Here is a 25,000-nt window from a genome sequence, read left to right as displayed (position 1 = left end):
TGAAAGCGGCAGGACAGATTCCCACATACCAACCCCAAGTAACTTGAGTCCCCTTGCCCGCGTCTCCTAATTATTCTCTCCCTGTCCATATTTATACTTGTTAATTCCATTCTTTGTATCATTCTGCTGAAGAGGACCACAGTCAGTGGTCGAAATATACAGATAATTAGTATTTCTGATTTCTTTTCTCCGACAGTGGGTTATCAAATTTTCATTTTACCAATGTGCTATTACATTACGCTGTGCTAATATATATATACATATATATATATATATATATATATATATATATATATATATATATATATATATATATATATATATATATATATATATATATATAAAACTGCGCCATTGCCGGTCCCAAGCCCGGATGAGAAAGGAGGAGGGTTACTACGACAGGCCTAGCTAGCCGGTGGTGTAAAAAGTCTTCTGCTCGTGAAACTCCCACGACCAGCCTAGGAATCCAGACGGCACTTTGATAAACGAAATCAGGAATGTAAAGGAAATTCGCATAAGACACTCCACAAAGTAAGACTTGCAACGATTAACATCGCAACATATAGAGACAAAGAAAAATAAATCTTGGAGATGAATGGAATAAAGATAGACATTATAGGAATGGCAGAGACAAGACATTGGGGAAAAGATGAAGGAAGATACCTTAATGTATTGTGGATCATAAGAGAGAGGAAGAAGGCACGGGGTAGCTATGATAGTGGGACCAAGACTGACACAGTATATTCAAGAGGTGAAATTGATCCTTGAAAGACAAATGAAATGAAGAAAGTACAATATATATATCAAGTGTATGCCCCACAACAGGGATGTCCTGAAGAAGAAAAAGTAAATTTCCTGGATTTTTTAGGGGAAGAATATGAGATTCTAGATGGCGATATAGAAATTTTGATTGGTGATTTTAATGCTAGAGTTGAAAAGGAAAGAGAAGGAATAGAAAATATTATATGGATATTTGGAGAAGAGACAAGAAACTCAGCTGAAATACTGATAGACTACTGCATGAGAAACAGTTTAAAGATAATGAATGGCTTTAATCAACATAAAGAAGAACATAAATTCACTCGATATAGATGGAATCAAAATACAGGGCAGTTTGATAAAAATTAATTATCGATTACATAATATATTCAGACAGAAGAATCTTTACCAATATAAAGGTAATACCAGGAGTGAGTTTAGATTCAGACCACAGGTTACTAGTGGCTGATCTTAAGATCGGTAAGGTAAAACCACGGCAATGTAGAAAAAGCAAAGTAATCGAAACAAAAAGTTTGCAACAGGAAGATAAAAAGAAAGCTTATAAAACTAAACTTACACAAAAATTGGAGAAGCAAAATGATGAGGAAAAAGAAAGATGTGACACTTTGAAAGAAACAATCAGTGAGGTAGCAGAAGAAAATTTAGGGGCAGAATGGGTTGGAGGAAATAGGATAAGACACAAACCTTGGTGGAATGAGGAGGTCAAACAGGCAGTAAAGAACAAAACTTTAAAGATAAGAAACTGGCTAAGAAGAAAGCCGAGCAGAATATGTACTGGCAAGGAAAGAAACAAATCTTGCAAAAGATCGAGCAAAGACCGAGACATGGAAAGATCTGGGAGAGACAGTGACAGAGGATTTGCAGAAAGGAAAAAAAATTACTATATGGTATAGCAAAGTCATATAGGAAAAACAAGGCAAAACAATATAACATTAAAGACTTAGAGGGGAATGTTCTTACGGACCAGGATGAGATAGACAACAGATGGACAGAATACTTCCAAGAGCTCCTAAATGCAGGAAACGAGGAACAATGGCAAGAGATGGAGGAGGATTTAGATGGAGAAGAAGATGATGAAATAACAGAAAAAGAATGAGTAAAAGCAGCAACGACTGCAACAGCACTGTAGGAGAGGGGCCAAACGCAGAGTATGGGATCCAATATATAAATCAAAAATAAATCATACGAAAATCGACTAAAACATGAATCTGTTTTCCTTAAATAAGCGTGACTTGATACAGGTCTTTAATATTTTAAAGGGAATTGACAACATTATAAGTGACAAAATTTTCACATTGAATGAGAATCAGACAAGAAACAATGGTCTTAAACAGGGCGAAACGTTAAATATATTGGATCCCATATTCTGCGTTTGGCCTCTCCCCAACAGAAAGAGAATTTGAATGGGCATTGAAAGAAATGAAAAATTCCAAAACACTAGGAATAGATGAAATATCAATAGAGCTAATAAAGGGGAAGGAGGAAATGTAGTACAGCAAAATATATTGAAACTCATAAATAAGATCTATAGAGAAGGAACAATACCAGAGTGGGGTAAAACTCTATTAGTCCCAATTTTCAAAGGTAAAGGTCATTCTGGAAATTGTAACACCTATAGAGGGATTTCCCTTATACCCCACATCACAAAGCTATATGAGAGAATAAATGGGAGAAGAGTAGGAGACCTAGTAAAACCAATATAAGAACAGGTGATATAGCTGAATGGAGCACAGATAGGGAAGAGATCGAAGAAGACTTAAAATACTGAACGTTAGCAGAAGATAAGAACATGAGTTCAGCATCACCATAGGAAATAAGATGGTAAAAAATACAAACATCTTCAAATATCTTGGAAGTATAGTAAGAGGGATATTTCAGACTTTGCAAAAGCTTTTGATACCGTCCCACACGAAAGACTACTTACTAAATTAGCTTTACACGGAATAAGTGGTAGCCTATTAGGTTGGACTAGTATTTGGTTGAATGGTCGAAAATAGAGAGTTGTTTTAAATGGAAAAACTTCTATATGGAAATTTTTTACAAGTGGAGTTCCTCAGGCTTCCGTTCTTGGGCCACTTATATTCATAGTATATATAAATGATATAGACCATGGACTAAAATCTACTGTTTCCAAATTTGCTGATGATACAAAACTGTACGGAATGGCAAATGATCACTTAAACCAATTAGATATTCATGAAGATTTAGATAAATTACAGCAATGGTCTAAAAAGTGGCTAATGAAATTTAGCACAAGTAAATGCATAGGTAAAAATAACAGTAAGTACGATTACAAGTTATTTAGAAATTCGTTAACAAAAGTGGATAGTGAAAAAGATCTCGGCGTAATTATCAGTAACGACCCCAAATCATCCAAGCAGTGTTTTTCAGCCTCTGAGAAAGCAAGTAAGATTCTAGGACTGATTGCGGGATCTTTTGATTTCAAAAGTCCATCACTCATTAACAAGCTATATAAATCGTTAGTTCGTCCACATTTGGAATATGCTGTTTCCGTATGGTCACCGAATCTCATTAAAGACACTGACAGACTGGAAAAAGTACAACGGCGAGCCACAAAACTGATTCCAAATATCAAAAATAAATCATACGAAAATCGACTAAAACATATGAATCTGTTTTCCCTAAAAAAGCGTAGACTCAGAGGTGACTTGATACAAGTCTTTAAGATTCTAAAGGGAATTAACAACATCAAAAGTGACAAAATTTTCACATTGAATGAGAATCAGACAAGAAACAATGGTCTCAATCTGTCCGGAAATAGATTCAATTTGGAAGTAGGTAGAAACAACTTTCCCAACCATATAGTTAATGAATGGAATAAACTTCCTGCACAGGTAGCGCAATGTAGTTCAGTTCGAAGCTTTAAGAATCATTTAGATAAACACCTAAGTAAGATGCTGTAATGATTATAATTTATCTTATATCATTTGTTTTTGTTTTGTTGTCATTTGTCTGTTTGATTTTCATTTATTATTAGTTATATGTCAATTTATTATTATTTACTATTTACCTGTTTGTTTATTATTTAACTATACCTATGCATTTATTCATTTATTTTATTTGTTATTTACATTATTATAGTTTTTATTTATTATTTTATTATTATTATGATTTTTTTCGCATCCGACCTAGATATGGACCAAAAGGTCTCCTGTCGGCATGCTCCGCCTTTTTAATCCTTTGTAATCCTTTGTAATTAATAAATTCAGTGCAAATGTTGGAGCTCTCTCGCCAATAATAAAAGAAAAACATGTACCTTTAGAAGTGAAAAAGATTATTTTCAATACTGTCTTGACACCTACCCTAACATATGATTCAGAAAGTTGGGTAATGACAAAAGTAGACATGAGCAGTATTCAGGCAGCGGAAATGAGACCATTAAGAGCCATAGTTGGAAAGACGAGGAGAGATAAGTTAAAAAACGAAGATGTTAGGAAAAGCATTGGCGTCTGTTCCATGCTATGCAAAATAGATGCTGTCCAGTTAAGATGGTTAGGATATTTAAAAAGAATGGAGGAAGTGAAAATTGCAAGTGGAAGCTGGGAGTGGATGCCGGACGGAAGAAGGCCAAGAGGAAGACCGAGAAAGAGATGGGAAGAAAATGTTGAAGTTGCCCTCAGCAGACATGACCTGCCCAACATCGAAACTCTGAGGGAGGATATGGCCTTCCATGATAGAGGCAGATGGAGGAACATGTTGGGACTACTGACAGGCATAATGCCTACTACTGGGAGCTGAAGTAAAAAGTAAGAAGAATATATATATATATATATATACATATATATATATATATATATATATGTATATATATGTATATATATATATATATATACATTATTACAAAGGATTACAAAGGCGGAGCATGCCGACAGGAGACCTTTTGGTCCATATCTAGGTCAGATGCTAAAAGAAATTATAATAATGATAAATAAATGAATAAATAAAAACTATACTAATGTAAATAATAAATAAAATACATAAATAAATGCATAGGTATAATCAAATAATAAACAAACACGTAAATAGTAAATAATGATAAATGAGAATCAAGCAAATGATAATAAACAAACAGACAAATGATAACAAAACAAATAAACAAATAATATAAAACAAATTATATTCATTACAGCATCTTGCTTAGGTGTTTATCTAAATGATTCTTAAAGCTTCGAACTGAACTACATTGCACTGCCTCTGCAGGAAGTTTATTCCGTTCATTAACTACACGGTTGGCAAAGTTGTTTCTACCCACTTCCAAATTAAATTTATTTTCGGACAGTTTAAGACCATTGTTTCTTGTCTGATTCTCATTCAATGTGAAAATTTTGTCACTTATAATGTTGTCAATTCCCTTTAAAATATTAAAGACCTGTATCAAGTCACGCTTATTTAAGGAAAACAGATTCATGTTTTAGTCGATTTTCGTATGATTTATTTTTGATATTTGGAATCAGTTTTGTGGCTCGCCGTTGCACATTTTCCAATCTGTCAATGTCCTTAATGAGATTCGGTGACCATACGGAAACAGCATATTCCAAATGTGGACGAACTAACGATTTATATAGCTTGTTAATGAGTGACGGACTTTTGAAGTCAAAAGATCGCGTAATCAATCCTAGAATCTTATTTGTTTTCTCAGAGGCTTAAATACGCTGCTCATGTATATATACATATACACACACACACACACACACACACACACACACACACACACACATATATATATATATATGTTTAAAAGTATATATATGTATATATATATATACATATATATGTTTAAAAGTATATATATATATATATATATATATATTTAGAAACCACCGGGAAATTGAAGAAAAAAAAAGATACCGAACGTTTTCGTCTATTTAGACATTTTCAAAGGTACAAAAAAGCAATACAGAAAGAAACAATAAATACATAAGAAGACAAGGATACTCGGAGAGGTCCCATGTTACATTTTATCACACACAATTTTGTCAATAATAAAATTGTCCAATTTAAATAAACCCAAACTCAAGTTCATGTTATTTCCAAAATTTCTTTTTATAAAACAAGATTCAATAATATTTCTTTCTATAATATTATTACAAGAAGTAATTATTTTAGAATTTCCCCAGTCAATATTATGACCATAATCCCTTTGGTGGACAAATAATCCACTGGACACTTGCCCCGTTCTAATACTATATTTATGTTGGCCTATTCTTTTTTCTAAGCCTTTGCCTGTTTGGCCTATATAAATAAAATCACAGTTTTTACATGGTATATTATAGATACATCCTTCTTTACTTCTTGGAGAATTTTTAATTAACAGACTCTTAATGTTATTATTATTTTTGAATACTATCTGGATACCAAATTGTTCAAAAATGCTAGGAAGATGGATTAAATTTTCGTGGTACGGAATTGTTAACATATTTTTATAATTAAATGGTTTGACCTGCGACGTATTAAGAAAACATTTCCTAGCTTTGATTTTTGTTTTATCAATAAGATGTTTTGGATATTTTAAATTTTCTCCAATGTCATAGATGAATTGTATTTCTTGATCCAAGAACTCAGGGGAACAAATCCTATAAGCTCTCAGGAACATTGAAGAAAAAACTGACAACTTGGATTTTTGACTGTGATACGAGTAAAAATGAATGTACGAGAGGACATTGGTCGGCTTCCTGTAAACGTCAAATTTAAAGTATCTTCCACATCGGTAAATATTTACATCTAAAAATGGTAACATATTATTTTCTTCAACATCTACTGTGAATTTAATGGAGTGCACCAAATTATTTAAATCTGACAAAAAAGTATCCAAATGTTGATCATTAGGCCAAATGCATAATATGTCGTCAACATACCTGTACCAAACTGCATTAATTGGAAGAATGTTTGGTAATAACTCTCTTTCAAAAAACTCCATATACAAATTGCTAAGAATTGGAGACAGACAGTTCCCCATGGCCATACCAAATGTTTGAGTATAAAAGTTTCCATTAAATTCAAACTTAGTCTATTACACATAATTTGATTAAACTAATAATAGTATGAGCAGGGAGTGTAAAGTCATGTTTCTTTAATTCTTTTTCTAGAAATCCTAACAAATCTAAAACCGGGACTCGGGTGAATAAACTTTTAATATCGAAACTAACCAACTTAAAATCAAATGTGATATTATGTCCAAGCAGCTTTTCGGTTAAGTCAACATTATCTTTGATATGAGAGTGGGAAATTGTCCCAACAAGAGGACTAAGAAGAGACACTAACCATTTTGACAACTTATATGTGCAAGACCCAATGGAACAAGTAATGGGCCTAACTGGATTATTAACTTTATGAGTTTTAATTAGACCATACATGTATGGAAGTGACGGAGATACAATAACACATTTTTTTATCAGTTCGTCGTTACCTTTTAAAATTGTTTTAAGCTTGGTTTCTGCAAAAATATTTTATCACGTGTGTTTTGTGATTTCTTTGCATATATATATATATATATATATATACATATATATATATATATATATATATATATATACATATATACTAGCCAAATTACCCTCGTGTAGCTGCGGGTGAATGATGATTATTTTGATTTTGATAGAATTTGTGGAGAAAAGTTACGCGTATCAATATAATTCAATGTAAAATATAACAAAAATGAAATGTTAAGAAAGTAAAAAAAAAAAAAAAAACAGTTTGAGGAGGGAGACGCTCATTGGAAATGAAATATACTTATCCAAGTAGCTTGGGTTATGGTGAATATATATGGTTTGGGGGGAGTTCGTGAACAAACAAACAGACAGACAGACAGAGGCTACTACCTTATCATAGTAGATACAAATATATACTAGCCAAATTACCCTCGCGTTGCTGCGGGCAAATGATGATCATTTTGATTTTGATAGAATTTGTGGAGAAAAGTTACGCGTATTAATATAATTCAATGTAAAAGATAACAAAAATGAAATGTTAAGAAAGTAAAAAAAATCAGTTTGAAGAGGGAGACACCCTTTTGAAATAAAATATACTTATCTAAGTAGCCCGGGTTATGGTGAATATATATGGTTTGGGTGAGTTCGTGAACAAACAGACAGACAGACAGGGGCTACTACTTTATCATAGTAGATACAAATAAAGGATAGTTATCCAAGTACCTTGGGTTATAAGGTCTCAGAATGTATATGGTTATATGGGTTTACCTGGAAAAACCTAAGAGGAGTTCGTGAATAATCCCTAACATAACCATATCCTACCTAACTTTAACCCCTAACCCTATTTTTTTTTTTTAATAAATGAAATATAATTATCCAAGTACCTGGGTATCAGAATATATATGGTTATGGAGGTCTATCTCCAAAACCCCAGGATGAGTTCGTGAACAAACAGGCAGACAGACAGATAGACAAATGAAAGATAGTTATCCAAGTACCTTGGGTTATAAGGTTTCGGAATATATATGATTATAGGGGGTCTATCGGCAAAAACCTAGGAGGAGTTCGTGACTAATCGTTAACCTAAACATTGTAGTGGATTGTTAACAGTACATGGGGAACGGTACTCGACCGTAAGAGAAAAATTGAAACAAACTTTCAACATCTTCGAACTGGCCCGCCCGCGATAATAATAATAATAATAATTAAAAAAAAAATCAATATTTCAACATTTGGCAAAATTATACAATCATTTTACATATACATGCTTTCTCCTTACAAAGGCTGTCATAATTTGTGGCAACATTAATTTCACAAATATAAATAATATTTATGGACACATACAATGGTTTGTTTAATCATAGTAATTTTTGTCACAAAAAATGCTATACACGTTAAGGGGAAACTACAGTAGTGGCGTGTTACCACCCCATACCCCCACCTTAACCCTAACCATTTTTTTTAATCAGATATAATTATTCAAGTACCTGGAGTGACAGGGTATCAGAATATATATGGTTATGAGGGTCTATCTCCAAAATCCTAGGAGTTCGTGAACAGACAGAGGCTACCACTTTATTATAGGATATATATATATATATATATATATATATATATATATATGTATATATATATGTATATGTATATATATATATGTATATATATATATATATATATATGTGTGTGTGTGTGTGTGTGTGTACATTCATATATATATCTATATACATGTATATATACATACATATATATATATTCATATACATAAATATTATATATATATATATATTTATATATATATATATTTGGTTGATGGATAACATAAACACCGGTGAAGGATCGTAACCCTTTACACTATAACGTTTCTTTCGTGTATAACTTCTCTTAATAATTTCTACACGAACGAAACGTTAGAGTGTACAAGGGTTCCGAGCCTTCCCTGTGTTTATGTTCTCAATCATCCAAATAATTTGTCTAAAATACTTATCATTATGTATGTGTGTATATATACGTATATATATATATATACATATATAAACATATATATATATATGTATATATATATATATATATATATAAATATATATATATATATATATATATATAAATATATATATATATATATTGATGTGGGCGGGCTGCGATACCCGGTTTGTAGCATCCCACGGAGTGTGCCTCGACGAAGGAATGATGTAAAATTCCCTTGTTTATAGGTTTAAGCAAGCTAGGATTCTTTTCCTTGATTAGTAGGGCTTCCAGAATTTGGAGGCGTTTTTGTTCTGGGGCTTGGCCTAGTATTTTGGTGTTGTCTTCCAAGATTTTTTTCGTCAGGTGGGTGTTGTGGCATGAGGTGGTGCGAGATTTTGGCGTGACGTTCTGTAGGTCGAGAGTGATATGTCTGCTGAGTTTAGTTGTCGTGTATCCTATGTATGAAGTGTTGAAGGATGCATAGCTCCCTATCTTGCAGGTATATTCATACACAAGATGGCTTCTTTAAGGGTTCGGTGTGTGTTTCATAAGTTTGTTGTTCATGATGAGTGTGGAGGATGCTTTGTTTTTGTAATAAATGACGAGACCTAGTTTGTCTTGTGGTCTAGTTGGCTTGATGTGTTTATTTATTATTTGTTTTAGTGTCCTTTCTTCTGTGGTGTGGTTGGAGTGCATTTGGCCCTTATAGAAGATTTTTCTTCTATATGGGCCAAATGCACTCCGGACGTGTAAAGATCTAAACATTAATTAAGGTTTTTAATCATGCTAATCTAAGTTTTGAATTTGGTTTTCAACTTTTATGTATTTTCTCTCTAGAAAATCATTGAAAGCTGTTCATCTGGTACTAACTTAAACAGTAGTTATTCTATAGTAAACAATAAATTGGTACTGGAACGTCGATTTCACACTGTTTATTGATAACATGAGTGCGAGAGTCTCTCTGTAGGAGCCAATAATAGAAGATTGAACAAATAAAAGTTATCAACTAAAACAAAAATTATACTTTTTCCTGTTTTTTACTAACGAAATTAACGATGTGAGATAAATCTCTAATAACATATACTACTTGAACCTACTCTTAACGTCAGAATTTCTATCCTAAATTTTCTGATTTGTTTCTTATCTCAAAGCATAGATAACACTGGGTAAAAAAAATTCACTTCTGTCTTGTCCTTGACCCCAAAACATAATTTCCAGTTATTTCCATCTAAACAAATTGGAAAAAAATTATTTTGATCCTAAAACTTTGCTTTTGTGGTTAGAGCAATGAGTTTAAGTGTTTGTTTTATTTTATTACAGTATGGGTTACAATTGGTTTTCATGTCAATGAAATGGGTGGGGGATGGGGGATGAGGGAGTAAGTGTGAGAAAAATTTGACGCAGCCCGAAGGGATTTCTCCCCGTCTTCTCCTTTTCTGCACGAGGGGACGGAGATGAGGGGTCGCCAAATAAATGAAGCTGTGGATGTGCTGTGTCTTGCGACACTGTTTGTGACCCAGGGCAGTGGACAAGATGCAGGGATGACCCGTCATCCAGGAGGTGCCAAGATAAGAGGGAGGGAAGAGGGTGGAGGGGAGTGGAGTGTGATAGGGATGGAGTGGGTTTTTTGGCTACCTCCCTTATAAGGGGGAAAAAAGCCTTTGGTATATGTATGCATGTATGTACTATTATTTTTCATGTAAGATAAAGACCTTTACAAAATCTCAATTGCTTTTCTACTGTAATTATTAAAACAATTAAAGAAAGAATGTAAAGTGTTTTAAAGATATTTTTATTTTGATAAGGTCATTCTTGAACTGATCAAATCTAATAAATTTCTCGTGTTTAGAAGAATTTCTTTACATTTCAGAAATCTTCTCAAATGTTCCAGAATTTATATAATTTCTTTCGGAAGTTTCTAGAAAAATTTAGAACATTCTATTCAATTTAAATATTTCCAGAATATTCCAGAATACAGTAGAAATATGTATAAATTTCAAGAATTTTCTAGAACCTACATTTATTTTCTAGAATTATTCAGAATGTTCTAAAGTAAGTTGAAGAATATTCCAGAAATATTGAGAACATTCCGGAACACATTCCAGAAAGATTAAGAATATTTTTAGAGTACTGCCTGACAATATATAAGTTGGGACTTGTAGACCAATCAGTTCTGCTTTGTCTGCCTAAGAAGACACATCACAAAAGGTGAAATGGCATCAAGAGGTTGCATTCATTCTCCAGATGCATTATGTGGTCAATTGATCAAAACAAGAGCAAAGAAGTTCTCTGTGAACAATGTGTGAAGCTTACAAAACATATTTCGGTGTGCCATTTGGGGACCAAGACAAAACCTGGGCACCTTATTTTGCTTTTGAGCATTGTAAGAGAACACTGAAAGTAAAACCTAATTAATAATAAAGATAATAATAATTTAACAGAAACTCATACAGTTGTTCTTTTACGGGATGGTATGGAGGGAAAAAACAGAACCATGAAATTTGCTATTCCTAGAATATGGTGTGAACCTACTGATCACTCAACTGACTGCTTGTACTGCATGGTTGATCCTTCCAAACGACAATCTGGGAAAAATGCAGCTGCTGTTCTCTATCCAGACATTCCATCTTCCATTGCATCAGTACCGCACAGTGCTGATCTTCCTGGACCAGCTCCTCCAGAAAGAAGTCAACTATCAGAAGAAAGCAGCAAATCAGAAGAGAAAGGAAAACTGTGACATCACAGATACAGTTGTAGTTGGAAGGAATCCTCACTACCAAACTAAAGAGACCTTAATGACCTCATCAAAGATCTTGGTTTGACAAAATCAAATGCTAAGCTTTTGATTTCAAGGCTGAAGGAATGGGATTTACTTGATGGCAGTGTGCAAGTGACCAGCCAAAGAAAACGTCACAAATATTTCTCCAGCTTCTTTGCAAAAGAGGACTGGCTATGTTATTGCAATGATGTTTCAAGCTTGTTTAATACTATTGGAATTGCTGAAAGCTGTCCTTCTGCACAATGGAAACAAGTATCCGTCTCTGCCTCTTGCTCATTTTATGCATCTTAAGGAGAACTTCAGTAATGTAAAGCTTCCACTGAAAACTGAACTGCAACAAGTATTGCTGGGAAGTTATTGAAGACTTCAAGATTGTGGCTTTCTTGAAGGGACTGCAAGGAGGTTTTATCAAGAATCCCTGTTTTCTTTGCCTTTGCAACAGCAGCACATTACCAAAGAAACCATTATCCTCCAAGGATTGACGCTTATAGTAGGAGCACACAGTTTCAGACATAAGCCATTGGTGAATCCTCAAGCGGTTTTGTTTCCTCCACTACACATCAAACTAGGTCTCATGGAACAGCTTCTTACAGCTATTGACAAGGAGTATGCTGACTTTAAATATCTTCAAGACTTATTCCTAACCTTTCAGAGGCAAAAGTGAATGCTAGTATCGTCATTGGACCACAAGTAAAGAAAATTATGGAGTGCACAGAGTTTCTACAGAACTTCACAGAAAAGGAGAAAATAGCTTGGGAGTATTTCAATGCTGCAGTGCAAAGCTTTCTTGGCAGCAACAAGGCTGATAACTAGAGCCCGGATTTGTAGCATTTATTCTATTATTGCTATTACGACTATAAATGCAAATAAAAATTTGCATTTATTGCAAAAAATGCTACTTTACTATAAACGCTATTTTGACCAGACACAAAGGCAAAAAGTAATCATTATGCAATAAATGACTATAAAACCTGCACAAAGTAGTAGCACGTATCTGTACCATTAAACATATAATATTTTAATTATTAAGTAACGCTGAATAAATAATTAATATAACTAAGTTTGCCATACTTCAACTTTCTTTAAATTTCCTATTAAAGAAAAAGTAAGAAATATAATTGAGGAAATTTTTTAAATATAATTAAAAGATAAAAGTGGGTTTTTTGTCAAATTAATGAAATTATAAGCAACAAAAATTAAAAATGGGTTATGTTTACATATAATAGTAATGTATTATAATACATTGTAGCAATGTATAAATATGTGTCACGTGTGTACCTAATCTGCATTCCACGTGAATTGTGCAAGTCATTGTTATTGTGGTCACGCCATTACCAGTTACACAAGTGCTTGAACCTGCTATAAAATGCCAAAAGTAAAGCAATCCGATGGAGTGCGTATCCGAAATATGATACAAGAGTTCGGGAGTAATTTGATGTGTGTTGGGAGTGATGATAATAGTGTTCTAAAGTGCAAACCGTATAACATTACCTTGAACTATTCACGAAAATCAAACATTGCAGCTCACATAAAAACATCCAAACATATTAGAAATGTTGGTGGAGGCAGTGGTAATACCAAAAATGCGCAAGACCATGATCCAAACAACAATTCATCTGAATCATTCAATTTAGACCTGTGCCACGCCATGGTAAATGCAAATATTCCTATATGGAAGTTAGAAAACAAAGCTTTCAATTTTATTTAGAGAAATATACAGGACATGTGCTTCCACACGAGTCAACCATCAGAAAAAAATATGTGGATCGTCACTACACAGCTACCATTGAGAAGATACGAAACTCAGTAGGAGACAACAAGTAGTGGTTGGCAGTGGACGAGTGCACTGATACGACGGGGAGGCAGATTGCGACAGCAATAATTAATAGGCACACTTGAAATAGACAAACAATCTGACATATTTCTGTTAAATTCCACTCAGTTAGAACGCACTAATAGTACAACAATAGCGCAGTTCATTGCATCATCTTTATCGCTTCTTTTGCCAGAATCCATTAAGTATAACAACATATTGTTGCTGGTGACAGACGCTGCAGCATATATGAAGAAAACAGCAGCTTCACTACTAATTCTGTACCCCAATATGCTGCACCTAACTTGCCTCGCACACGGCTTGCACAGAGTTGCAGAAAAGGTACGGACGTTGATAAACTAATATCAAACGGTAAAAAAATATTCCTGAAGGCCCCAAGTAGATGCGAACTCTTCAGAGAGAAGGCTCCTGATGTGCCCCTTCCCCCACAGCCTGTTGTAACGAGATGGGGTACATGGATAACCGCCGCATTATATTATGCTAAACATTTTACAGTCGTGAAGGTATGGCAAATATGCATTATGCAATCTGTTCATGTTATCTGTAGAAGCACTGTATTTATGTGACATAATGGCAGTATGAATTATTCTCCATTTTATGTAAAACACTAAATTATTCTTATTACCCCTTTACAGGACATTATCAATTCATTTGACACTGGGCGACGCGAGCTCAATCAAAATCATGCAAGAACTGATGAAGAGCTCAACTCTACAACACAACCTCACATACATCCTTGCAAACTACTCCTCTTTACTGGACTCCATTAAACAACTGGAAGAGCGCAATCTGCCTCTATTTGACGCTTTAAAAGTGTTCCAGGTAACTCAATAGGATAGGCATGGCATATGGAGAGGTTCGCAAAGCGGTGAGTGCCAAAGGTGATTGTTAAGAATAATCCAGGGTACGAAAATATTGTAAAAGTTAGAGACATTATAGTTGGGAAAGAAGAGGTAGAAGTGGAGAAGAACATCGATCAACACGCGGTGTACTTTAACCCTATATGGACCACATATATTTTGGCTGGACAAAAAAAATCATGCGTTTGTTTCTAGGCTATTATGGACCTGAGGAATGTTATAGATCAGTTTTCCTGGCAATTGCTACAGTCTATGCAATAATACGGTACCATGACGAATTAGTCATGTTGGTCACGAGGGAAATTAAATTGGCTAATGATTGTATTATCAAGATTTATTACATTATTAGAATATAGAAAGCAATTCTGTTGCTCATCTCAGCAAAAATGAATATCTTATTGAAAAATTTAACTTGAATACAATTTCTTTTGATAGCTTGACATCTTGTTAATGAAAATTAATTGTTTTTTATACAAATAATTGAAATATCTTTATATATAATATGGGTTATTACAAAAAAATAATATACCTGCTCTTAGCAGTGAAAAATCTGCTGAAAATTGTAGAAATATCATCAATAACACCTTTATTTAAAATATTATACTTTAGAAAAGAAAACACCTGAACTCCTCAGTGAGAAATCTGTTGGAAAGGAGGAAAATAATAATTATCATGAAAAAAATACAGTGTATGTATTTGTTTGTCTCACTCCTTACACTAGGAAATTGATTGTTTTTCTCATTTAGACACAAACTCACTTTGCACTTGATACACCTGATATTGGTGCAACCCGCACATCCAACTCGTTTGCAGTACAAACGAGGATTTTTCACCTCTGGGAAGTGCCCTACTTTATCTAGTCTCACACCATTCTGGGACCTGAATTGGCCAACTCTTTGAATTCTTGTTGATGGTGGAGGAGGAGTTCTCTCACTTGAAGATGGACGACCTCGCTTGGGGATATATTTCCCTGCATTGATGAGTGATTCTGACAAGGACATCCTGAAGGTCAGTAGGGAATGTCTTTTTTCCTGGGGAATCCTTTTGGCCTCACAATCTCTTCGGTATACCAGCCATGCCTCATTGATAGTCATGTCAATCATGTGATAGATGAGTCTGTGATAATATTTCTTAGAATGTACCGGGATCCTATATAGTGCTAGAAGACAGATAGCCAGGTCTACACCTCCCATGTTCTTAATGTACCGGGATCCTATATAGTGCTAGAAGACAGACAGCCAGGTCTACACCTCCCATGTTCTTATTGTACAAATGTATGATGTTAGGCTGTGGAATTTCCACAACTTTCCTCTGACTTCTATCATAGCATTGTCCAGTGTGAGTTGGATTGCCCTCAGCAAAGGAAGACAATAATGTCACACATTTATTAACAAACCATTTGACTGTTGTTGCCAGGCTGCCTTCACCAGATAATTTCCATTCCTCAAATGTACCTCTGCCTTTCTTCTTCGTGTCAGCGTCCAATGTGAACTTGAGGCCTGGGAGCCGATTTGCCCGGATTGTCCCACAACACCATATATTCCTGTCAGCTAGATGTTCTACAAGTGGTAAAGATGTAAACCAGTTGTCAAAATATTGTAGATGATTCTTATTGTTTGGAATGGTCTCAGCCAAGTGTAAGGCAATATTAGAGGATGTACCCAGATCTGGAATACTGTCTCTATTCACAGGTTGAATTGACCCTGTGTAAGGTATGAAGTCATGAATAAGATCCCCACTGTCTGCAAGAACAAAGAACTTGAAACCCCATTTTCTGGGTTTCATGGGCATGTATTGTTTCATGGAATGCCTTCCCTTGAAAGGCACCATTTGTTCATCAATGCAGAGGTTTTGTTGCAATGGAAGGTCTTGGAATTTTTTCCGCAAATGGTCTACCATTGGCCTGACTTTGAACAGTTTATCATTGTTTAACTCATCAGTGTTGTCCCGAAGATGTAAGTTGGATTTTATAGTCTCCCATATGTTGCAACTCATAACTAAAGCAGTATACTCTGTATACCTCCCAAATAATTCACCAGACCAATGGAGACGTGTCTGGGGAGTCCCAATAATGTTGAAATGAATAAGTAGACCTATCCATTGTTCAATTTCTTGCCTAATGAGGTTTAGAGGTTTGTTCACATCTTTTTGTGTAGCATATAAATTAGACTGATAGACTATCATATCTAAAAAATCAGGAGTGAAAAACTGTGTGAAATACCATAATGGGTTCGACTGTGATGGGTTCAAGTCACTGTTGATTGAAGCTGTCTCATTGCCAGGGATAAAATTTGGTAAAGGTGAAGGGGTGTACTCTGTTTTTCTGGTCCAAAGACGTAGATGACGAATCCGTCATGTTGGTCATACATTTCTTTGTGTGCGCCATATGACCAACATGACGGGTTTGTCATCGACATAAAATGAGCTCATAGGGTCCTTATTTCATCAAAAAAAGAAACAGTACAACATTCTCAGACATCTATAACTATTCCCATTTCAGAAAAAAATTATATGCAGCATGTAACATATCTGACAACTCCTCCATGATGAAATAAATAGCACCAGAAATACCGCATTTCACACCACTGTTGATGTCATCAGCTGATGGTGAACTGCCCATTGCCCAAAGGACTCTCGACCAATCAGCTTCAAGTGTTGTTCTCAGAGAGAGGAAGCCTAGACGAATTCGTCAGAACAGACACACCGGTTATAACTGTTTTTCTATGCCAGTGAGACTCACCCGAAGCTTGACTGACGATTTCGTCAGGTTGGGATATATAGGGTTAAGTATGCTCCCGTCACTTCAGTAGAAGTTGAGCGGACATTTTCAAAAATGAAAATTATTCTGTCAGATAGAAGATTGTCGCTTACAACGGAAAATATAAATAAAATGTTAATTATTTCTTGTAACAATGTTTTATTAAGTATTACTTTGTTTTGTTATCTATTTTATAGTTTTTTAACTATATGGTAGTTATTATTTATATGTAATACCAGTTTTGTTATACATTTGTCTATTTCTGTTATACTATACGTAATGTTAATATAATACGTAGATGAAGAAAAATGTCAGTTCTTCCTTTGTTGTTAGTTTTTCTTGAATTTTGAAATGGAATTTGTTAAATGAAAATAATGTTGTTTTATTTCATTCTTATATATACTACAAAACTGAGCACTATAAAGAAAGCTCACAACTATATAAGTTCCTGTACATGCAATATGCGCATAGGTTGTGTGAAAAAAGTAACATGGTTTCCGATTAAAATTATAACTTTCTCTCAGCTTTTATAGCTTCCTACACATGAAAGAAAACTGCTGAATTTTAGCCAAAACTAGCAAAGTTTTACGTGCTATTTTGCTACAAATAAGAACTATTTTGCTAGAAATAAAAACTATTTTGCTATGATACCTGCAACATAAACTTTTTTAGTGCTATTTTGACCACTTTTTTAGGACTAGAAATCCGGGCTCTACTGATAACTATATATATATATATATATATATATATATATATATGTATATATATATATATATATATATATATATATATATATATATGGAAGAGATCTGTCCGGAAAGTATCCACCCATTATGAATATTTGCAAAACTGGTAGTGCAATCCTAACAAATGTTGGCGGACACTGACAGAAAACTACTGCGTATGCGTGAGCGGCCATAGTCCCATGTGACAACTCAGTTACCGGCCAGACACAGTTGAGGGAAAGAGTGTACTGTTTGACCGTCGCATGGACAATACTGAGCAAGTAACGTGGTCAAGTTCAGTGGTTTATTAAACAGGGTAGCTTAGATTGTGATTAGACTGTGTAAAAGGCACACTCTAAAAATAGTTCATGTTTATGCACCAACTTCACAGAGTTCAGACGATGAAATGGAGTCCATGATGATTTGAGTCAGGTAATGGATCAAGAAAAATGTAAGTGCATGTTAGTAATAGGCAACTTTAATGCTAAAGTGGGGAAGAAGATGGGAGATGAGTCGTGCATTGGGAACACTGGAGTAGGTGGAAGAAATGACAGAGGTGACATGTTAGTCAATTTTAGAGAGAACTAAGACATGAGGATAATGAACACTTTCTTCCAAAAGCGTGTAGATCGTAAATGGACCTGGAGAAATCCAAATGGAACAACAAAAAATGAAGTAGACTTCATATTAGGAGATGAGAGCAAGAGCGTTAGCAATGTTACGATCATAAAGTCAACATGGGTAATGACCATAGAATGGTAGGCTGCACAGCTAAATTCGATTTCAGAAACGAGAGGAATAAACTAGTTTTAGAAAATAAAATAGACATTGCAAAGATTAAGGATAATTATAAGAAATTTAAATTAGAAATACAAAATAGATTCGAAGCTCTAAAAACTAACGAGGACACCATCAAAGATATGCATTTGAATTTAGTTAATATCATTAGGGAGTCAACAGAAATAGTAGGAAGTACAAAAAGTATTAGAGAAAACAAATACTCCAAATCTACAAATGACCTAGTTAAAAGAAAAAGAACAATGCAGATTAAAAGCAGGAGAGACGAAATAGAAAGGATAGAACTAAACAAGCTTATCAACAAGAGGCAGATATTAGAGAAAAAATAGAGAAATATGGATGCAATAGAAGAAACTATTCGGATAGGTATTAAAGAGATTGAGCGCAGACATACTTCAGGAAGGCAGTAAATGATATGTTTGAAAGATAGAAATGGAGAGATCATTAAATGCAAAGACAGAATAGTACAAAGAGTAGAGGAATTTTACCAAGGGATTTACTCGTCGAAGACCGTAGTTCAGTCAGTAAAACCATCTGTTGACGTTTGTAGTGTACCAGAGATTATAAAGGAAGAGGTAGAATTTACTTTGAAAATTATGAAACGGGGAAAAGCCCCCGGGGAGGATGGTATATCAACAGATCTTTTGAAAGACGCAGGGAAAGAAGTTCATATTAAGTTAGCTCAGTTGTACCCCCAGTGCATACATCATACAAGCATTCTTGAACCCTGGTGTAATGCTATAGTAATTTTGCTTCATAAAAAAGGAGACCAGAAAGACCCTAGTAACTACCGACTGATTTCCTCACTATCAAATGTATATTAAGTGTTCTCTAAGATCCTTACAAATAGACTAAGTAAAGTTTTAGATGGAAACAAACCGAGAGAACAGGCAGGCTTTAGGAGCGGATATTCGACTCTAGATCACTTGCAGGCGATGAACTAACTAATCGAGAAAACGACAAAATACAATATATCTCTTTGTTCAGCTTTTGTGGATTACGAGAAGGCCTTTGACTCGGTAGAACAAATAGCAATACAAAACTCGCTACACAAGCAGGATGCAATCGAACACATCGTAAGGGTTCTAGAAAAGATTTATGCGAAAGGTACCGCTGTAATTCGACTACATAAAGATAGAGAAAATATATAAATCAAGAAAGGAGTACGGCAAGGTGATACAATTTCACTCAAATTATTTACAACTTGCTTGGAAGAGATTTTCAGAAGGATGGGTTGGGAAGAGAAATGTTTGAAGATTAATGGCGAATTTTTTAGCTACCTAAGATTTGTGGATGACATTATTCTTATTTCAGAAAGAGCAGAAGACCTCCAATATATGCTGAGTGATCTGAACAAAGAAAGCCTTAGAGTAAGTTTGAAAATGAATAGGAGTAAAAATGTTCAACATGAAAATTCAAAGTAAAGAGATTATAAGTGAGGGTGAGAGTCTCGAAGAAGTTGATGAAAGTGACCAAAGATCATGATAATAGAATAAAAATACTTATTACAATTGGTTGGAAAGTGTTTGGCAAGTACAATAAAAACCTGAGAGACTTGGAAACTGACGAAGGCGATGGACACAAAGCTAAGGACTTCACAGAGGAGAATGAAGATATCAATTATGGCAATAACATTGAGAGACCGAAAGAGAGCAATATTGGTGAAAGAGCAGACTAGAGGGAAAGATATTCGGGAGACGGTTAAAGAGAGGAAGTGAAATTGGCCAGGTAAGTTAGTGCGAACGACTGACGAGCGATGGAGCAAGTGTGTTACTGAGTGGACGCCGCGAGATGGGGAGCGTAGCGTGATTAGAGACACATTTTAACAACCACAATGCACTTTAATTCTAAGCCATCAAGGCCGACATGCAGAATTTGAAATGTGGTACTGGGTCCCAGTGATTGTTAAATGTATCTCTAATCACTAGGACCCATTCAGTGATGTACAAATACATTTCCGCGTTTGTATACTTCCAATTGTACTATCATAGTGGAGATTGGTTGAACCCAACAAATTTCATGTATGTGTAACTCGAGCATACAAATATATAAGAAAAATTGGGCTCAATTTATATCTCTCTTGATAGCCTAGTTGGTAAGTCACTACCGCACTTGTCATGAGGATGCTGGGGTTCGAGTCCTTGGCAGTACTAAATTTCAATTTCTGCATGTCGGCCTTGATGGCTTAGAATTAAAGTGCATTGTGGTTGTTAAAATGTATCTCTAATCACTGGGACCCATTCAGTGCTGTACAAATACTTTCCCGCGTTTGTACAGTATACTTCCAATTGTACTATCATAGTGGAGATGGGTTGAACGCAAAAAAATCATGTATGTGTATGTAACTCGAGCATACAAATATATAAGAAAAATTGCGTTCAATTTATATCTCTCTTGATAGCCTAGTTGGTAAGTCACTGCCGCACTTGTCATGAGGATGCTGGGGTTCGAGTCCTTGGTAGTACCACATTTCAATTTCTGCATGTCGGCCTTGATGGCTTAGAATTAAAGTGCATTGTGGTTGTTGAAATGTATCTCTAATCACTGGGACCCATTCAGTGTTGTACATACATACATACATACATACATACATATATATATATATATATATATATATATATATATATATATATACGAGGAATTCGCTAGTGGACAGCGACATTAATCAGATAATTTTTATGACCATCGCGCAAGGATTCGAACCTGCGCTGTACATGACGACAAGAGGCCCGCCATGACTACCGCCTTACACCGCTCGACCACTGATACTTAAAATCGTACGAACTTAGAACACTTACTGGTTCTCGAGATTGAGAAGGTCACTACCTGCAACCCTATTCTCATTTTTACCATACGACCAAGCACACTCGTGGGAGGGGAAAGGACCGGATCGAATCCTTTTCACGCTTCGTCATTGTAACCATACGAGGAATTCGCTAGTGGACAGCGACATTAATCAAATAATTTTTATGACCATCGCGCAAGGATTCGAACCTGCGCTGTACATGACGACAAGAGGCCCGCCATGACTACCGCCTTACACCGCTCGACCACTGATACTTAAAATCGTACGAACTCAGAACACTTACTGGTTCTCGAGATTGAGAAGGTCACTACCTGCAACCCTATTCTCATTTTTACCATACGACCAAGCACACTCGTGGGAGGGGTAAGGACCGGATCGAATCCTTTTCACGCTTCGTCATTGTAACCATACGAGGAATTCGCTAGTGGACAGCGACATTAATCAGATAATTTTTATGACCATCGCGCAAGGATTCGAACCTGCGCTGTACATGACGACAAGAGGCCCGCCATGACTACCGCCTTACACCGCTCGACCACTGATACTTAAAATCGTACGAACTCAGAACACTTACTGGTTCTCGAGATTGAGAAGGTCACTACCTGCAACCCTATTCTCATTTTTACCATACGACCAAGCACACTCGTGGGAGGGGTAAGGACCGGATCGAATCCTTTTCACGCTTCGTCATTGTAACCATACGAGGAATTCGCTAGTGGACAGCGACATTGATCAGATAATTTTTATGACCATCGCGCAAGGATTCGAACCTGCGCTGTACATGACGACAAGAGGCCCGCCATGACTACCGCCTTACACCGCTCGACCACTGATACTTAAAATCGTACGAACTCAGAACACTTACTGGTTCTCGAGATTGAGAAGGTCACTACCTGCAACCCTATTCTCATTTTTACCATACGACCAAGCACACTCGTGGGAGGGGAAAGGACCGGATCGAATCCTTTTCACGCTTCGTCATTGTAACCATACGAGGAATTCGCTAGTGGACAGCGACATTAATCAGATAATTTTTATGACCATCGCGCAAGGATTCGAACCTGCGCTGTACATGACGACAAGAGGCCCGCCATGACTACCGGTAGTCATGGCGGGCCTCTTGTCGTCATGTACAGCGTCATGTACAGCGCAGGTTCGAATCCTTGCGCGATGGTCATAAAAATTATCACATATATATATACATATATATATACATATATATATATATACATATATATACATATATATATACATACATATATACATATACATATATATACATATACATATATATGTAAGTATATTAGTGTATATAAATCTGCATGTACATTCTTGTATATAGATAATTCATAACAATATCTTACAAGAATTAGTAGCAGTACTCATGGCAACATACAATCACCAACACTCCTCTCCTACCTAACCTGCCACCGTGGATGTTCAAGCAAAGTGAACACTTTGCACTAGAAATGCAGGATTCTATGTTCAAATTGCAGGATCCATTTATCAGAGACTGACCACATCACCTGGCATCATCTTACTATGAGAGATCGGAGTTTTGTTCATCTATTGTGAAATATCAATTTAGAGCTATCTTTCCCAGAGGAACAGCAGTCAGTTCCAAGGCCATGACCTCAAACTCTGTAAGAAATAGTGTTGTAGCAACACCAGAAGATACTTTTTCTCCCAAAGAGTAGTGGACATCTGAAACCATGTGCCTAGACAAGCAGTCATTTCAGTCTGTTAACAAACTTAAGGATGAATGTGGCAGGTTTATTGATCAAATCATGATTGAATAACTTACCTTCTCCACACATTAAATGTGAATCTACCAATCATACAAGTTATGGAGAAGAGCATTCAGAAAACCATTATGTATAAAAAATTTCGTGTAATTATACTGGAAAATTAAACCGGTGTATATATTATAGATCTCATAATGATGCAATGTTTGACTTATGGTGGGGTATATTTACAACAATATTTCAACATACACATACACATATATACGGTTATAGCCATATACACTCATATACACACATACATATAAACACATGCGCACATACCCACATGCTCACACACACATACACACACACACACACACACACACACACACACACACACACACACACACACACACACACACACACACACACATACACACACCAATTGGAAAGTGTGACCATATACTAATAGAGTTTGAATTAAAAGAACAGAACAATGTAAATAGGAATGACAAACATAGTGAAGGAAGATTAATGTACAATAAAACTGACTTTGTAAAAAAAAAAACACAAACTGGGATAAATTCTCTAAAGAGGAAACAAAGATGGAAGACAAATGGAACATTAAAAGAAAAGTACAAGGAAGGAATTAACAAATATATACCAAAAAAGAAACAAAGAGATATCTACATAAGGTGTTGGTTTAACAAAAATGTAGTGAGGCTAGAGACAGGAGAGACAAAGCCTGGAAAAGATGGAAAAAGGCAAAAAACAAAAACAAAACAAAACAAAAAAATCCAAAGGGCAAACATATATAAAACATAGGAACGAATATGTGAATATGCGTAGGAAAGAAAAAAGAAATTATGAAAAAGATATTATAGACAAATGTAAGGATCAACCTAAACTCTTTTACATATATATAAATGAAACACTAAAGGATAAATATGAAATAGTGAAATTGCGTGAATGGGATAAAGAATATATAGATGACATAGAGATGGCAGAAGTTATGATCAGACATTTCAGCTCTGTTTTTACATTTAAGAGCTCACAATCTTGGGAAGATGAACAACAAGAAAGATCACCCACGATGAAAAAAATAAAGGTAATACAAAAAGAAATAAGAGCCCAGATAAAAAACCTAGATGCCATCTGGTCCATGCGATTCAATAGACGAACTGATAGATAAACTATACAAGATAATTGACTTCTCACTCAAAGAGGGAAAGGTGCCGCAAGATTGGAAAGATGCAGACACAGTACCAATATATAAAGGAGGAGATAGGGAAGATCCTACAAACTTCAGACCGGTATCCCTTACAAGCACAGTAGCAAAAATATGTGAAAAGGTCATCAGAAACAAATGGACCAAACACTTGGAAGAAAATAAAATAATAAACCCCAAACAGTTTGGCTTTAGAAGTGGCAGAACGTGCACCACAAACCTAGTTTGCTTTTACTCGAGATTAATTGAGATAATACAAGAAAGAGATGACTGAGGAGATTGCGCCTTCTTGGT

General features: G+C 35.3%; 2 protein-coding genes across 2 annotated transcripts in view; both read right to left on the bottom strand.

Moving 5' to 3' along the window:
- Positions 1–25,000, bottom strand: part of LOC143024351 (uncharacterized) — a 494,038-nt gene that overhangs the window by 249,815 nt on the left and 219,223 nt on the right. The gene's annotated exons all lie outside the window — the stretch shown is intronic.
- LOC143024562 (uncharacterized) lies at positions 15,298–15,860 on the bottom strand. Its single transcript, XM_076183374.1, has 2 exons — positions 15,426–15,860; positions 15,298–15,309 (listed from the first exon to the last, which is right to left on the bottom strand). The coding sequence occupies exons 1-2, from the start codon at positions 15,858–15,860 to the stop codon at positions 15,298–15,300; spliced, it is 447 nt and encodes a 148-aa protein (XP_076039489.1).

The sequence above is a fragment of the Oratosquilla oratoria genome, chromosome 4 (assembly GCF_046742065.1).
Source record: "Oratosquilla oratoria isolate Oo_2021 chromosome 4, ASM4674206v1, whole genome shotgun sequence".
Classification (NCBI taxonomy): Eukaryota; Metazoa; Arthropoda; class Malacostraca; order Stomatopoda; family Squillidae; genus Oratosquilla; species Oratosquilla oratoria.
Note: the sequence above shows the minus strand (reverse complement) of the source record. Positions and strands in the feature narration are given on the sequence as shown.

Bases quoted from the DNA above. Each gene is read 5' to 3' on its own strand.
- LOC143024562 (XM_076183374.1), bottom strand. From the start codon at position 15,860: ATGGGAGGTGTAGACCTGGCTATCTGTCTTCTAGCACTATATAGGATC.